Genomic DNA, 17,617 nt, shown 5'->3' on the forward strand with positions numbered 1-17,617 from the left:
TACCTAAAAATTTTGGTTAAGATTCCAGTTTATGAAGATATCCAATTCTTTTAGATTTATACAGAATATGAAACTTTAAATGACTGTGTACTGGGTAAACAAGGTTTCTCCTGTAACTCTAGAGCAGGCCATGCTGCCTGTCACATTTTTTTTACAACCTTCCGAAAATATAAAATAAAAACATCCTTAGTTCATGCAGCAGGCTGCAGTTTGCCAGCCCTGTTCTAAAGTACTGGGTTAGGAGCTTTCAGACCATGCCTTGGTCTTCTTAGTCCTGGAATAAGGTTCAAAACAGTGTGCCTTTAATAAATATTTGAATGGTTGATAAAAGCAAGCTAGGTATGGTGAAATTGCCATTAGTTCTTTGGTTGGCAAATGCTAAAGGAAACACTGCAACACTTCATGGGGACATAGTATTTCCCATCCGGTGACCTGGCTGTCTTGGTTGATTTTCTGATCATTGCCACTAGTCATGTAGCTGAGCTCAGCCCTGTTCAAAAGAGCTGGTCTTTGACCTTCTGATCTTCAGAAACTTAACACAAAAGGGAGACCCTAGAAAAAGGCAGAAATGGTCTGCTATTTAGCTATGAGAAAAATCAGAATTGAGTACAGTAAGATTGAGTGTTAAAGATTTAAAAGGCAGACAATCTAGAACAAAAGGTTTTATTATCAAAATAAAAACTTTGTATAAAAGCATTACAGATCAAAAGCTCTATTTACATTTATTGATCCAAGGTCCAATCCTGCATCTAACACTGAACAGAATCAGCAACGGGATGCACATGCAAGGGAAAATGGACAAACACCTAAGACTCCACCTCTACCGTTAGCCATTTCGTGATTAATGCAAAGGGTGGGGGAGGGGGAGACGATACACACAATCTGCCCAGAAACTTAAGGGGGCAGAGATGTCAAGTTAACAAACCGGAAAGTCACCCATCTCCAAAAAGGCACTTCTCATTGTTCTAAAAGTGCTTAAAACCTGAACACGAATGCCTGCCTAGCTTATTTCTTCAAGAAAGCAAAAACTGCAAATTGTAGGTTAATATTGGTATCAATTTTCCATGCAAAATGATCAAGAATTTATTTTAAATACCTTACATTTATGAACGGAAATAAACTTGGCAAACTACCATTACACCAAAGTTTTATACCGTGAATTCAGACCCGCCTACATCTGAAGCCTCGCCATCCTGACTCCCTCGACTGTCTCTTCTCTGACGACAGCCAATCCTGTGCTGCCCACAATCCTGTGGGTCATCACGGTGGGAGCCCAATGCACCACCCAACTGCATGGTGGGAAAAATCAGCAACTAAATCTCTGCAACGACAACTTGTGCAATAAACACAAGACATGGAATATTCTCACGACAGGTGTCCAAATCCACATGCCCCCCTTTCCAACAATTACCTCATCTTTCCACATGCCTTAAGACCTTTCCACCTCGATTCTGTTAAAAATGTCAACTAGTGTGACAACTGTGCCTGCTGTTTTTGTAGAGACCAGTTAGAGGGCTGGTCTCAGTAGATGTCTTTAGTAACACCACTACTGTGTCTCTAAGTGCTTGGTTTTATAGGTGAATTCCAGGGCTGTTTCAACACCAATTAAATCAAACATGATTTCACAAGACTGTCATTTAAAAAGAATTCAGAAACTAGATGGAGAGAGAGACCCCCCTGTAAAAAGAGGGAGAGAGTTTGGGATGAGGGGCAGGGAGAAGCAAAGGAGAAACAGCAAGAGGGCAAAGTGTAGCTAGCAATAGACTTCTGGGTTGCTTGGAAACTCATCTAATGAGATTAGCTGGATTTGAGTTTCCTATAAAGCAGACTGATCATCAGAATTCTTAACTCAGGTTTCCACCACAGGACAAAATGGAAAACTCGAACAAGGAAGACTGGTGTGGTGGAAGGCAGGCAGTAGATCTTCTAGGTATCATGCTTGCATCTCAAACTCGTGCTTCAAACTGAAAAAAGAAAAAGGAATGCATCAGGATATCATTTTCAAACTAAGAAGCCTCTTTTGAAAGCCTAATGCACTCTTTAAAAAATGTTTTTATTGCCCTGGTCAGGTGCTCAGTTGGTTAGAGCGTCGTCCTAATACACTGAGGTTGCAGGTTTGATCCCTGGTCGGGGCATGTACAAGAATAAACCAGTTGAGTGCATAAATAAGGGGAACAAACTGATGCTTCTCTCTCTCTCTCTCTCTCTCTCTCTCTCTCTCTCTCAAAAAGGAAGTTTTTATTGAGTTATAACATGTTTTAAAATAACACATTAAGTGTGCAACTTGAATTTTTATACACATACACACATGCAGGTCACCATCACCCAGATGAAGATGTAAAATGTTTCCAACATTCCAGAAGACTCTCCACGTACCCCTTTTCCGGTCAAAACCTGCACCTCCACCCAGAGATAACCACTACTCTGACTTACACCATCCTTTTAATAAAACACATAAATGAACATGAGACTGAGTGTGGAAAAGAGAAAAACCCACCATTACCTTTTCAGGTAAGCATGCACATTCCCAAAGCCATGGTACTTGGCCAAGTACACGAGGACCCCAGTCGCACACCGCCCATCTCGCTGACGGCAGAAACTGCAGTTGCAGATTCTTCGACAAGGAGGGCAGTGCCAGTTCTAAGGGGCAATGTGAAAGGCACAATTAAATCCAACCTACTCCCTCCCTCTCCTGCTCCTGCTTAAACTCTAAGATGGGTATCATCCATTGCTTTTAAATCTTGATTTTTTTTAATTAAAAAAAATCTTAACATGGTTAATGTCCATTAGTTATGCCTAACATTCCCTTAGGAAATCCAGCACAGAAAGTCTCACAGCAATTACCAGACTGAACGATGAATCCGATTCCCCTGAACAGTAAGGTACCAAGCACTGTGGAAGGGGCTCACACCTCCCAACCAACATTATGAATTCCCCTGCTTTTCAGGGAATGAAAGCGCCACGACACTAAGGGCTCAACCCTTTCGCCGATGGCATCTTTCTGGCCCCATCAGCTGGTGCCTGACCTTCAAGCCCATAGAACCACCCCTGGAAGGCACCTACTGGGTCCAGCAGAGCATCCTTGACCTCTTCTCCGTAACGGTTTCGAAGGCAGGGACCACAGAACTGGCCTCGGACACCCCAGCACTCTGGGTTTCTGCAGTTCGTTTTGGTATCAATGGTTTTCTGGCGGCACTGATGACAAGTAGACCCCTACAAATAAAAAACAGCATGGCTTTCTGTAAAGAAAAATGGCATATTTAAAGACTGTCCCTTATGGATACAATCTGACACATTTAATCTTATTTCATAACTTATGTACACATGTACATGCCAAGGCATACAAAGTATCTCAAGCATGGTGGTTTCACCAGATTGGCAGACTCAGTATTATCAAAACTACCTTTCTTCAAGTAAAGACCTTATCAGGCAGAAACCCCGGCCCCAAGTCCTTTGTCTTCAGCACACCATGTCCCCAGCACCCATCGAGGCAGACACACAACACTGACACACAGTAAATGCATGCTGGATGAATCAATTTCTAAATTAAGAGAAAAGATTTAACACTGCAGAAGACTGGTTTAGATCGTCGGCCAGCCTCTAAGGACAGAAGCCACTGCTCCTCTCCCACAGACCTTCGCATCATCAGACATAAGGCAGAGGCTTTTACCAATGAGCGGCTGTATATCTTCTCCCGAGAATTGTTGCAGATGTTGTCCAGCTCCTCCTCGGTAATTTCTTCCACCGGGCGAATTACGTGCGGCAGGGTCATGGATCCGGGGCGGCGACCTCTACGCACATCGTCTTCCTGCAAAACCGCAAGCACGGAACAGCGCTCTCACTGGCCCTTCCCAGCTCTGAATCTCAGACACCTGGTTTATGGTTCCTTCAGGGAATTCAATCTGGAAATCTTTCTTATGGAGAGGAGGCAAGTCCAAAGTTTACAAGACACTAACATGGAAATGATTCCTCCAACTATGACAAACCAATGAAAAAGAAAATTTCAACTTCCTCACCTGCTAACAAAATCCATCAAATATTCCAGACATTCACAACTTGGAGGCACAAGAAAATCATGTATAGGAGAAAACTTAAAAATGTAGTGAGTGTGGTAAAATCTTTAGACAGAGTTCCAATCTACTCAACATGAGAAATTCTATAGTGGAGCAAAACCTTCCAAATGTAGTGTGTGTGTCAAAGCTTATACCCGATTTGCAAGGCTTACTGAGCATCAGAGTACTGAATAGAAACATCATCAACCTAATTTATATGACAATGCTTTTATTCAAAGCTCAAGCTTTGGGGCTCATCAAAGAATTCAAACAGAAAGCAACCTTACACATATGATGGAGATAAAACTTATAATGCAAGTGCTCAAGCCTTACTCAACATCAAAGACTATCGTGGAGAGAGACCATATACTAGGTTGGCAAAAAATTTCATATGGCTTTTTTCATAAAATAAAAGACATGTTTTTCATTTTCACCAATAACTACTGATTTGGATTTTTTGAGTATGTTGGCTATCTCCCATGTGGTATAATGTTGATTATTCTCAATTAATGTCTCAATTTGATTGCTATCAACTTCAGCTGGTCTGCCTGACTGTGGAGCATTGTCCAGCAAGAAATCTCCAGCATGAAACTTCACAAACCACCTTTGATATGTTTGATCAGTCACAGCACCTTCTCCACACACAGCACAAATCTTTTTTGCGTTTCAGTTGTTTCACCTTTCTTGAAATAATAAAGCATAATATGCCGAAAATGTTGCTTATTTTCTTTCATCTTCACTATTAAAATGGCTACACAAAAATTCACCAATTTTGGTAAGTGTTTTTTTTTAATGCATGCTGATAGGACAGCTGTCACCATACAAACTAACAAAGTGTTTTGAATGAAGTTAAAGACAACTAAGCACTACTAGAGTATTGTACAGAAGAAAACAAACTTTTTGGCCAACACAATACAACTCACGCATGTGGCAAAGCCTGTACGAGGGCTCATACCTCACTTGGTATCAGAATATACATCTTTGAGGGAGAATATACACAAATGGTGAGGCTAATCCAAAGTTTATGCCTCATGGAACATAACAGAATTCTTACTAGGGAGAAACCTTACAAAGGTATTAAGTGTGACCAGCTTTATCAAAAATGTACAACTGTGGTCACAACAGAATTCATATAAGATGGAAACCATACAAATGTGTCAGGACCTTTAGCAATGACTTGGATATATATACCAAAGAATTCCTACTGGACAGAAACATTACAAAGGCAAAATAAAATGATAAGTTTAATTATTCTCTCAATGAACAACACAAGAAAATTCATACTAGGGAGCACCAAGTCTATTACTTTTCACCAACATTGGATGTTAAATTCCAGGGAGAATTAAAGGTAAAATTATTTAAAACTCAGGAGAATGCTGTGTCAATGGAGCAAGGAGAGCTGGGTATGGAAAGGTCTAATTATCTTCAGTTTATAAAATGTTTTGGTTTTTACTCAATCATTTGAGGTTTCTTGAAAAGGCTACATTGTTATTGATGGCATGGAAAAGAAAAAACCCATCAAGCGCTGGCCAGTGCAGGTCAGTTGGAGTATCGCTCAGTGGCCGAGCGGTTGTGGGTTCGATCCCCAGTCCAGGCACGTGTGGGAGGCAACCAATCGGTGTTTTCTCTCTCACACTGATGTTTCTCTCTCTCCCTTCCTCTCTCTAAAAAAGCAGTGAAAAGATGACTCTGGATAAGGATAAAAAAATTTTTTAAATCATCAAATAAGTTGGTGTGACATTAACAATTCTGAATGGGTTGAGAAGAATGTTTAATGCGAATCATTTGGAGTTGAGGCTGGTGCATACTTGTGTTGTGTATGTGACACTTAGCCCCCAGAAGACGAAAAACAGAGGAGCCAGCATGAATGTGTTCCAGAACTCACGTTCATGTAGCCGTCCATGGTTTTCCTCTTTCTCACCAACATGTACTTGTCCTCCTCTTCCTCCTCCTCCTCCTCCTCCTCCGTGGGTAGGGTGCTAACGGACCCAAGGATCCGGGACCTTGACCTGGTAAGAGGACGCCCTCTCCGGTCAGGGTTTCTCCTAAGAGTAACACCTGGGAAGGTACGCCTTCGGGGTGTCTTCGACCGCTAAACAAAACACACATTACAGAACCCATTTATGCCAGAATGAAGAAAAGTGGCACCTTCTCCTTATGTACGTTTTTAAGTAAAAGCAGAGCTCCAGTTTCTAATCCTCTCTGTGCTTTCTACAGCGCATAGAAAACGAGCCCCCCAAAACAATATGGCCCTTGAGCTTTTGCTTTTGTGACACCAAGCCCAGTTTCTCTCAAGCTGAGAAATACTTTACTCATTCATCTACATAATAAAGATATAAGAACAAATCTCATTTTCCACAACAACCTTTTTCTATGACACCTCGAGCCCTGGCACATACTCACTGTTTCTACATTGCACAAGAGAGAAATGTTTGTGCGGCTGTCCTTCTTCCGCTCCTGCTCACTTCTTCCCTTTCTCTCCTCAAGGAGGGATGGGGAAAGAAGGGCTTGGCTTTTGTACCACAGCAGACACATCAAACTCCCTGAGTTGCATCAGCTTAGTTCCTCAGGATATAATCACACACATGCATTAGGCTATGACTTGGCTAAAAAAATCTTTTTTCCTTCTCAAATTTTAAAAACATCTGTTACTACGCATCTACCAAGACAAAGCAATGTGCTAATGCTGGGAATACAGAAAAAATGTTTTCCTATCTTTATTCCTTGCCCTTAAGAGGTTCGGTCTAGTGAGAAAGAGAAATAACGGAACAAAAAGGGGGTGAGACTGCACGAACACGGCTCAGGGAGGCCACACCTTCCCCAGGACACAAGGAGACGCTCCCAGAGGCTACCCGAAGGTTTCTTCTACTTCCTCTGTGTCTGTAAGACCACACGAAATCAGGAGACTGGATTTTCTCAAACATTGTAACAAATCTTCTTTACACCTGCCCAAAATATTACTGCTGAACGAGCGAGGATTTGCACTTACGGAACTGGGGCCTGGGAAGGAATGCCGTCCAGGGAACGAGCCCGGCAAACTTTCTAATTCCGACATCAGTTTTGCAAGCTAAAGAGGGAGGAAGTGAGGCAGAAATTATTGGTTTAGAATAACTGCTGAAAATGAGGAACTTCTGGAAATTGCGGTAGTACATCTAAAAGAGTCTCCGATTTCCCCTACACATTTACCAAAACTTTAACAGATTTTTTTTTAAAAAAGTCAGGCCCCTACGCCCTGGGTGGCTCCCGGTGGCCCCTCCCACCCTTACCCTCGGCCTCCCCGGCGCCGCACAGTCCCTGCTGGCCACAGGCTGACCACCCCTCCCTGCCCCGCCCATGAGGTCCCCCATTTTCCCACGGCCGCCTCCCCCAGGCATGGCGCAGGGCCTCGCCTCACTATGGCAGCAGCACTGCACAGCACGCTCGACCTCATGCTCAGGGCCAAAGCTGACGGCGAGACCATTCTTAAAGGGCTCCAGTCCATTTTCCAGGAGCAGGGAATGACCGACTCGGTGCATACCTGGCAGGACCATGGCCATTTAGCGACCTACATAAACAAAAATGGCAGCTTTGCCAATTTAAGAATTTACCCACATGGACTGGTGTTGCTGGACCTTCAGAGTTACGACGGTGATGCAGAAGGCAAAGAAGCTGAAAGTCTTTTGAACAAAGTAGAAGAAAAGAATGAAAGAACTGAGTCAGGACAGTACTGGGCGGGTGAAGCGGTTACCGCCCACAGTTTGAGGAGGGTCCATTGATAGGTACTGGCCCACTGCTGATGGCCACATGGTTGAATACGACATACATGAAGTGGTGTATGATGAAGATTCACCTTATCGGAACATTAAAATTCTGCACTCGAAGCAGTTTGGAAATATTCTCATCCTTAGTGGGGATGTCAACCTTGCGGAGTGATCTGGCATATACCCTGGCTATCATGGGCAGTGGCGAAGAAGACTACACTGGCAAAGACGTGCTGATTCTGGGAGGCAGAGATGGGGGCATTTTATGAGAAATAGTCAAACTGAAACCAAAGATGGTCACCATGGTACAGATAGACCAAATGGTGATTGATGGATGCAAGAAATACATGCGGAAAACGTGTGGTGACGTCTTAAACAATCTTAAAGGAGACTGCTATCAGGTTCTAGTAGAGGACTGTATTCCAGTACTGAAGAGGTACGCCAAAGGAGGGAGAGTTTGATTATGTGATTAATGATTTGACAGCTGTTCCAATCTCCATATCTCCGAAAGAAGATTCCACATGGGAGTTCCTCAGACTGATTCTTGACCTCTCCACAGGGGAACTGTGTCAATTTGACTGAAGCCCTGTCACTCTATGAAGAACAGCTCAGGCACCTGTATTGTCCTGTGGAGCTCTCAAAGGAGATCGTCTGTGCCCCTTCATACTTGGAATTGTGGGTGTTTTACACCGTGTGGAAGAAAGCTACACCTTGAAGATCAGCTTCCCCTAATCATGTGTGCTTACAAATAGCCTTCCTGACCATCACGTGCTGTACATGACATCCAAACAGGGCAGGCAATTGATTGTGAATCCCTCCCAGGTCTTCTTGTTTAATTATTAATTTTAATTTAAAAAGGCAAATGGAAAATGTTTATTTTGATGACCTAGGGTGTTATTTTTTGAAAGTCAACTGAAGGATGATTAGATAGCATAGCAAAAGGCTGCTAAATGCATGGAACCCCTAGAATGTGATTTTCATTACTTGTTTTCCTCCCCTGTGTACGCTGTTTTTGTTTTTATTTTCGTAGACTTTGAATTTGGTTGTTTGGAAGAATGAACATCATTGTTTTGTTCTGGAGGGGAGTTCTTGATGTTGTTTCTTTCCCCCAAAATTGACTTAGATGATTAAAAATTTGGTGCTTACATGAAAACTACAAAATAATTAGAAATGCTTTGATTAAAATAACAAATGAGGAAAAAAAAGTCAGTGTAGGGAAAGAAACACATTTTAAAGGATACCTTGGTAAAGACTTAATAGCTACACAGAAAACAATTCTTGACACAGAGAAGCAACAAGTGGTTTAGAGAAAAGCTGGGAAGAGTGCATTCTAACACATTCCAAGTCAGATACCTACCATTGCTTTGTTTTGCTTTATATTTAAAGCCCTTTTCTCCAAAAAGTTCATGCCACTTTCATCTTCTGAATCAGAATTGGGATCAGTCACAGATTTCTCTGCAGGTGCAGGGGCAGCTGCGCTTTTGCTGGCTGTTCCCCTGGTCCTTCGAGTCGGAAACGCCATGGCCACCCGGAGAGGTCCAGACCGCCTGCACTGACTGCGGGTCCTACAGCCTGCAGGGTCTGACTGTGACCTCTAGTTAATCAGAACAATTGAGTCGTTAAGGACTTGTTTGTGGAACAGGCTACATCAGCAATGACTACAAAATCCTTTGAACAAAAGACATTTGCATCAAATACAGTTTAATTGACCGCTTTAATTGTCCATCTTAATTGATAGCTCTGAGTAACAAAATCAGGAATTACAAATACATACAATGATCTGAGTGTAATTTAACTCAGGTAGCCTATCTGGGACACACTGTTAAAAGCCTCTTCACAGCCCGTAGGCCAGTGGTTCTGGGCCATTTTTTTAAAAATGTGAAAATTCCAACTCTCTTTTTAATTTAAAAATAGGTCTTTATGTATTTTAAAAGAATTCCTACAGGAACATTCTTCCATAAACATGGTTTCAGTGCTTATGGCAATATTAAACTATATTAAAGATGCCTTGCCCTGCCTGGTGTGGCTCAGTGGATTGAGCACCAGCCTGCGAACCAAAGGGTCGTTGGTTTGATTCCCAGTCAGGACACATGCCTGGGTTGCGGTCCAGGTCCCCAGTGCGGGGGCATGTGAAAGGCAACCACACATTGATGTTTCTCTTCCTCTCTAAAAATAAATAAATAAAATCTTTTTAAAAAAGAAGCCTCAAGGCTTTAATCTACTCTTTTAAAAAATTGTGGTGAAAATATACATAATATAAAATTTACCATTTTAACCATCTTTTAAGTGTTCAGTTCACTGGCATCAAATACATTCATATTGTGCAACCATCATCTCCAGAATGTTTTCACTTTCTCAGACTGAAACTCTGAGAAAAATGAAAACCCATTAAACAACTCCCATTCCATCTCCCTGCAGCCCCGGCAACCACCACTCTATTTTCTGTCTCTCAGAATCTGACTACTCTAGATACCTCTCTAAGAGACTTTTTAGAAGACTAAAAATTTTTTAAAGTTAATATTTTAAAGTAATACAGATTTCCATCATTAAATATGTACTAAAATTAGTCATTGGGGAAATGCAACTATGAATCACAAAATACCACTTCGTATCCACATACATTGCTGGTTGGAATGTAAAATGGTGCAGGCACTTTGGAAAAGTCTGTCAGATCCTCAGAAGGTTAAACAGTTACTCTATGACCTAGCAGTTCCACTCCTAGGTATATACGCAAAAGTATATGTGCCCTGGCTGGTGTGGCTCGGTGGATTGAGCACAGGCTGCGAACCAAAGGGTCGCTTGTTTGATTCCCAGTCAGGGCACATGCCTGGGTTGCGGGCCAGATCCCCAGTGTGGGCCATGTGAGAGGCAACCACACACTGATACTTCTCTCCTTCTCTTTCTCCCTCCCTTCCCCTTTCTCTAAAAATAAACAAAATCTTAAAAAAATTTTTTAAGTGTATTCACAAACAAAAACTTGTACATGAGTGTACATAGCAGCCTTATCCAGAATGGCCAAAAGGTAGAAACAGCCCCAACACCCATCAGCTGTTGAATGGGTAAGTAAAATGTAACCTGCTAACACAAAGGAATATTATTGAGCAATGAAAAGGTACGAAGTACTGGCACATGCCACAAAACGGAAGAACCCAAGTAAAACGAGCCAGTCAAGAAGGACCACACACTGCACGGCACACTCACACAGAGCGTCCAGAACGAGCACACATCTGCAATGACAGGAAACACGCCGGTGGTTGCCAGGGACTGAATGTGTTGGGAGAGGGTGCAAAACAACTGGTTTCAGTTTGGGGTAATGAAAATACCCAAGAATGGATTGTGGTGATGGTTGAGAAAAAAATAAACAAGAAACAAGAAAAAATATCCCCCATAAAGCCCCAGAGAGGCAAGACCCATTTTTAAATTCAAAAATTTCTAAAATCCCCATAAGCTTTTACTATTCTTCATATACTTTCAGTGTGCATGGATTGAGACTACAAAATGACAAAAAAACTTTTATGAGTTCTGAAGACTTTTAATTGATTGGCATTGTATTGATTGCAACAATCAGCCTCCACAAAGAACTGAAACAATGCCCAGAAGTGATTCAGACTGTACACAATGTTTGGGTCACATCCAGATTTTCAGGCCAGCCCTTGCATAGCTCCACCATGCACTGATTTAGACCAACATTACTTATCACAGGAAATATTATTACAGTACCATGAAGTTAGATAGTGATAAAAACATTCCCTGGCCAGGCACTCTCACTTATGTCAGTGTCACTCAAGTGTGGTCCCAGGCAGTCAGACCACATTGACCTGAATAGCATGCACCTGACTGCAAATCAACACACTGCTTCCTTTGTCAAGAAAGTATTGCTAACCAGAAAACATCTGCAGAACGGAACAGTATGTTCAGGGAGAGTGTGGGACTGAGGTGCAGCAGCAGCAGCAGCAGCAGCAGCAGCAGCAGCAGCAGCGGCCTGAGCAAGAGAGGTTACAAAGGTAAAGAAAGCAGTGTGCACAGGAAAAGCAAGACCCAGGTGCCAAAGTGGAAGCGGGAAGGGCCCTAATTGTCATTATCTGCAGTCAAGTCCCTGCACATGCGTTATCATGGGTTTTCCCAAACACATAGGTCCACATGGGAACATTTACCAAAGGCCTGGTCTATGCCAAGCAGTGGACTGGGACTTAAATGCAAATATAACTCATCTTGAAGACACGTTGCTTCTTCTGATTAGGCTGAATTTCTGTAATGGAAACCTGGAGGATGGCCAATTTTATCTTACCAGTTTCCAAGATTTTCAGAGCCTACAAAATGTTCAGCCTTTACAAGTAGGACTACTTTAGTAAAAATTGCTTTAAGACATAAATACTCTTTAATTTTAAAAAGATCCACAAAATCTCGGGCATGACTAAAATGAAAATTACAAGAAAAAAAAGCTTTTTTAAAGCAAGGATGTCATGCCTCAAAATGCACTTTACTCCTTGATATTGGTGAAATTTTCAAACTCACCATTCCATCTTGTATCTCACTCTCTGAGAAACCGCAAAATGATTCATCGTCAGAGTCGGCGTGAAAAATACTGGCCAGTTCGTTAGTGACATCTGGCCTTGGTTTCTGTAAAAATCCACAATGGTCTAATACATCTTGCACCTCACTTTCTGAAAAGCCGCAGAAAGATTCATTATCAGAGTCCTCATAAAAAACATTTGCCAGTTCTTCACTGATATCTGACCTGAATTTAGGTTTCTGTAAAATAAATAAATAAATGTGGTTGTGCATTTCCCCCTTTTCCAAGAACCAATTTTCCATAAACCGTGCAGAGAGCAAATCACGTTCACAAGTGCACTACAAGAGAATAGCTTTTGTTACAAAGAAAAATGGTTCAGAGGTTTACAAATGATTTCTGAGTTGTTATGGCAAATCATCAAGCATGTTAGGTTAGGCGACATTTCAAAAGGATAGAATAAGTAGCTAATCTACCTCCAACAATTACTACCTAGAACCACAGCAAAAAGTGAAATGAAATTACAGTGCATACTGTATTTTCATAACGGCTGTATAGAAATGTAGGCAAAAAGCAAGCAGTTTTAATCACGCACAAAGCATTTGGGGCATTTTGAGCACCGCAGACTCAATTCTGTTTATTCTCAGGCAGCACTTACCGTGTTTGCAAAATTATCAGAAGCGAAGCTGTCACAACTGTCATCAGAGGATGACAAGGTTTCCATGGAAATCAACTTCACATAGCTGAATTTCTTGAAGTTCTTTACTCTGCGACCCTTTTGCTGCAAATGGAAATGGCAATACTGTTAAGTGGATGCTCACTATAGTATCTAACTAAGGGCACCATTTTTTAGTTTAGTAAGTTCAAACAGCAGATATGTCCACTTCTTACGCCCTATATAGAAAAGGAGGAATTTGCAACTGCGACAAAAAATTTTTCAAAACTAGGTACAATCCTAAAAAGGGATCCCTTTGAAGGAAAACTGTAATATTTATCAACTTATTCAAACATTTGTAGAGCTACCCCTGTACCCACCTGAAGAGCCCCCAAGCTCTTAGCATTATACTGAGCTCCCATGGAGTTTAATGCCAAACTCCTCAAATCTGGCCTTTAACAAAAAATTAGACTGTACGTCTAAAGTACAAAATGGTGGAATCATTTCTCTCCCTCAGCCAAAATCAAGTTAATGAGGTTTTTTTTAATGTAAGCTTTAGGCTATGTACTATGAGGCTAAGTTCCCAAACTACAAAAACAGGACAGTACCTCTACTTCAAGATGGCAGGCTTTCAAACAGGCCTTGTTCATTTGAGGTTGGGGCGGTAGTGATTTCAGTACAAGTCCTTGCAAATCATATCTATCAACCCAGTGAACAAATGTACAAGGAGCCAAGTTAAAGGTCAAACAGCACTCCAAACCCAGGTACAATGCCTGATCCTACTCCAGCACTGCATTAGCCTGGTCCAACTTTCAGCTCTTACACAGTCCCCTTGCTATATAAGTCTTAAGATTTTAGAAGTACTTTCATAGGGCACAAATTACTTGTAGATATGAAAATACTTCTTTCATACATAAACACTTTACAGCCTGGCGCTGCTCATCAGAAAATGCAACTGGTATCTATCTCATGTAAAAAACATAGCCGTTTCTGGCATTTAAAATGTAGTGAGATTTCTTCATGTTTTATTAGTTCCTATATTACTATTTTCTTAAATATAGCCATGGAATAGAAGTGACTCTCCACAATGAGAACTTTGAAGGGCAAGCACTGCTATGGGTCCCATCAGATAACACCAAGACATGAAGGTTTGGTGAACACAACATTCTTGACCTTCCTTCTACACCTAGCATTATGCATTTCATTGCAGTCTCTTACAAATAAAATTATTTCCATGGTGGCAGTACCCAACCACCACCCTATGCTCCTAAATAGACTCCATTCTTCAGTCATCTCAGAAAGTTTATGTCCTTTGTCCTTTCTTCAGAAAGGTAAGAAAATTTGATAAAAGGTAGAGCTATACTAACTACTAAAAGGGATCTCAGACCCTGGCTGGTATAGCCCAGTGGATTAAGCACCAGCCTGTGAACTGAAATGTCACCAGTTCAATTCTCTGTCGGGGCACATGCACGGGGCCAGGTCTCTCTCTTCCTCCATCCCTTCTCCTCTCTCTGAAAATAATACATAAAGTCTTTTTTAAATAAATAAATAAATAATTAAAAAGGATCTCAGAAACCCCCCATTTTCCAGATGAGGAAATTAAAGACTCCAGGGAGATGAAATAGATTATCCAAGATCACAGGGGTGGAAGAACTCAAACCTGCAATCTTCTAAAGCGGAGTGTTTTTGCATTACTGCAAGAAGTATCACCACTTACTCATCAATTTATCTGCAGAGGCCCAAGACAGATCAAGGGAGGCATTCTACTGGAAGCTGTCAGGGAAATACTCGTATATGCTGGGCTTTTAACATGTCAGCACATACCAAGAGTTAAGTTACCAGGCAAGTGTTATATTTGGAGTAAAAGTCATAGAACAAACAAGCAAAAGTCATGGTTGAGATAAATTTTTTTTGGCAGGCAGGTAATAACTAATAGCGCTTCACAGGTGTTTTTTTTGTGGCAGGCATTAAGTATGCTTTCACATTATGACTAACCTTGCAACAAAGTTGTATCATGATTCCCATTTAACAAATGGGAAAACGGAGGTTCAGGGAGCTGCAATGGATTACTGAAGTCACACGATGGCCTAAATTTGAACATAGGCACGTCAGATTCCAAACTCAGGCACACATGGCTTCTTCATCCAGAAAGCCAAAGCCTAGTTCCAGCGATTTCTGAAATCATGCCCCCAACACGCTCTCCCCAGCCCCCAGCCCCCGCATTTGTGAGCCTTACCCTAGATATTTTAAGCATGTCAAGCTCTTCCTTTTCACCCAACCCCCACCTTCTAACCTCTCAAGGGGCAGACCCTACGTTCCGGTTTCCGTTAAGAGCAAAAAAGTAAGGTTCCATTCAGGCAGCATCCTGCAGTTTTGAGAATAAGGTTGGGGGCTGGGGAAGGGAATGGGCAAAAAGCGAATGGCTGAAAACAGTTCGAACCGCCAAATCCTTCAACTGTACTTAATCACCGCCTGGGACTAGAAACACCTCCGCCTACGTGCGCAACCAAAGTGTTTGCAGGACCTTTAAACTTCAAACTCATCAACTTGAGCTCTTAGAAGCGGCATGGCTGAAGCTGAAGCAAAAGCGGATGGGGAGCTCGCCAAGGTCCCCACAGTGAGCGCGGGTGGAGCCTCCCACCCTCCCTGAGCTAAACGTTGTAAAGGGTTGGTGATGCTGTAGGGTAAACTCCCAGGGGGCCCTCTCTGTTCCACAGGCCAGGATCGGGCCCGCCGACAGTGAGGAGCTCGCGAACACACTGAGGAGGCCGGCCGACCAGGGCTGCAGTCCCGCGCGCGTGCACCTCGAGCACACATGGCCTTGGTTTCCCCAGCGCTGCCTACTATGCTGTGAACCCCTCAAATCTTCAAACCGCCGGCGCATCGGTTGCGCACGCCCCCAGACCCTGAATTATGCCAAGTGCACAAAATCCGGGGCTTGCCTAAACGCACGCCGTCCAGGCCGGCCACCAGTTGATAAACCCTCAAGTCCTAGTAGTTGGAGGGAGTCGACCCGCGCCCAGCACCCACCATGCCCGCCCCTCGGGTTTGCCCGCCAAGCCCTCACCGGCACGCGGCGAGTATCCATGCTGGCAGCAGGGGCCCAGGCCCGAACTTGTGGAGGAGAGACCAGAGTAGCCGCGCGCGCGCTGCGGTCCCACCAAGCTGCAGCCGGCCGGGCTAAGCTAGCAGACCCTGGCCCCGAAAGGCGGGGCTCAGACCGGCTTTCCCGCGGTGTGGCGCAGGTCCTGCAAGCTGTGGTAACGGTCTGCCCGGGCGCGCGACCCGCTCAGCCTCTGACATAAAACCGACCCCCAAATATTCTGAACTCAAGTGATTGCCTTGTAATTCCCTAAAATCAGTCAGGAAATGTGGCGTTTTTAGAGCGCCAGTACTTCCTTCTTTTTTACGTTACTGCACGGTCCTGAACGAACGGCGCGAAAGTGGTTCGTATAGCCCGGGGGTTAGCAAGCTGATTTGCATGAATTCTGGGGCTGGGAGAAGAAAAGTGAAAAAGAGGGTAATGGAAAGCACCGCGAGGGTCTTGTGGGTCTCTGCACGTAGCACTTTCATTGCGGCCTGTAGCTTACATTATTAAAGATAAATTTCAAAAAAGTCAAGCATGAACTCCACCTTTTATTACCTCAACCACTGTCTGCGAGTGTAGCACTTATTATCTGGTAGCCACGCCATTATCTAAAGCAACAAAATGTGTTCAATCCTGATCTTTCTTACAACAAAGTACAGGAAGCCGCGTTGTTTTACCTGCCTTGAGGTTGATTAAATTAGAAACCTGGCGCTGTTGTTAAGACATATCTATGGGACAATTACCTCTTTAGAGGTAATCTGTTGTGGATAGAAGCTACAGACAGTATTAGTGTGGTTTGGAGATCTTCCCCCCCGCCCGTCGGAATTTAGGATTACTCAATTGAGAATGAACGTGAGCTATTTTTCAGTGCTCTTTTACTCAAATCTGACATTACAACGAAATCAAGTGTGAAACAAATGTTTGTAAAGGGCAGGGAAAAAGTTTTTAAAAGGAAAAGTAAAATAAACTGGATTGTTTTAAAAGACTCCAATTTTAACCTTACATTTAAAACAGGTGCTTGAAATGAATGCACTCCATTTTCTCCCTTCAAAACTTTTCTCTGGAATAATTCCTTTGCAATAAAAGAGCACGCGTGAACACATAGTGTTCCTTTTCCGATGCAATTAATACAAAAACTTGTGAACAAGTAATAATACACGAGAACAATGGATTGGAAGAATTGGAAAGAGCTTGCGTCCACCCTTTCTAAAAACACCTGCCCAGGATCCTGGTGCCACCGTGCAAGGGACAAAGAACTCATGGTCTCTAAAGTAGGTGCCAGGAGAGGCTGTTGGTCTGTCTGGTGAAATTCCTGACAGTAGGAGGAGACCTCAATATTTATTGAGCAAATAAGCAACTATCTAAATGGTGAATGAACTAAAATTGTTAGTGCTATGTCCTTGGGGGTACAACCTTGTGCCACTGTAATTAAATATATGAAAATTTGAAATTGTGAATTGTGTAAAATGGGAGAAGATTAAGTTACTTTGTTTATGAAAGATTCTGACAGGAAAACTCTTAGCCCTTCAGACGCACTAGAAAATAATTTAGTTTACGTACTTTTTAAAGGAC

At 42.6% G+C, this 17,617-nt stretch overlaps 1 protein-coding gene and 1 pseudogene across 3 annotated transcripts; one reads left to right on the top strand and one right to left on the bottom strand.

Moving 5' to 3' along the window:
* Positions 1-649: 649 nt before the first annotated feature.
* On the bottom strand, positions 650-16,157 carry CDCA7 (cell division cycle associated 7). Of its 3 annotated transcripts, none has more exons than XM_045831666.1 (10): positions 16,025-16,157; positions 14,953-15,044; positions 12,961-13,083; positions 9,150-9,386; positions 7,042-7,119; positions 5,938-6,144; positions 3,671-3,808; positions 3,064-3,213; positions 2,504-2,640; positions 650-1,964 (listed from the first exon to the last, which is right to left on the bottom strand). In XM_045831666.1, the coding sequence occupies exons 2-10, from the start codon at positions 14,980-14,982 to the stop codon at positions 1,934-1,936; spliced, it is 1,131 nt and encodes a 376-aa protein (XP_045687622.1). In that variant the 5' UTR covers positions 14,983-15,044; positions 16,025-16,157; the 3' UTR covers positions 650-1,933. The 3 variants fall into 3 exon arrangements, with proteins under 3 accessions (XP_045687622.1, XP_045687640.1, XP_045687631.1); XM_045831684.1 differs by lacking the exon at positions 14,953-15,044 and adding an exon at positions 12,308-12,544 and having other exon boundaries at positions 16,025-16,154; XM_045831675.1 differs by lacking the exon at positions 14,953-15,044 and having other exon boundaries at positions 16,025-16,154.
* Positions 7,448-8,808, top strand: LOC123814104 (annotated as a pseudogene).
* Positions 16,158-17,617: the final 1,460 nt, after the last annotated feature.

This window comes from Phyllostomus hastatus, unplaced genomic scaffold (assembly GCF_019186645.2).
Source record: "Phyllostomus hastatus isolate PE091 unplaced genomic scaffold, TTU_PhHast_1.1 phas_contig_1, whole genome shotgun sequence".
NCBI classification, from domain to species: domain Eukaryota; kingdom Metazoa; phylum Chordata; class Mammalia; order Chiroptera; family Phyllostomidae; genus Phyllostomus; species Phyllostomus hastatus.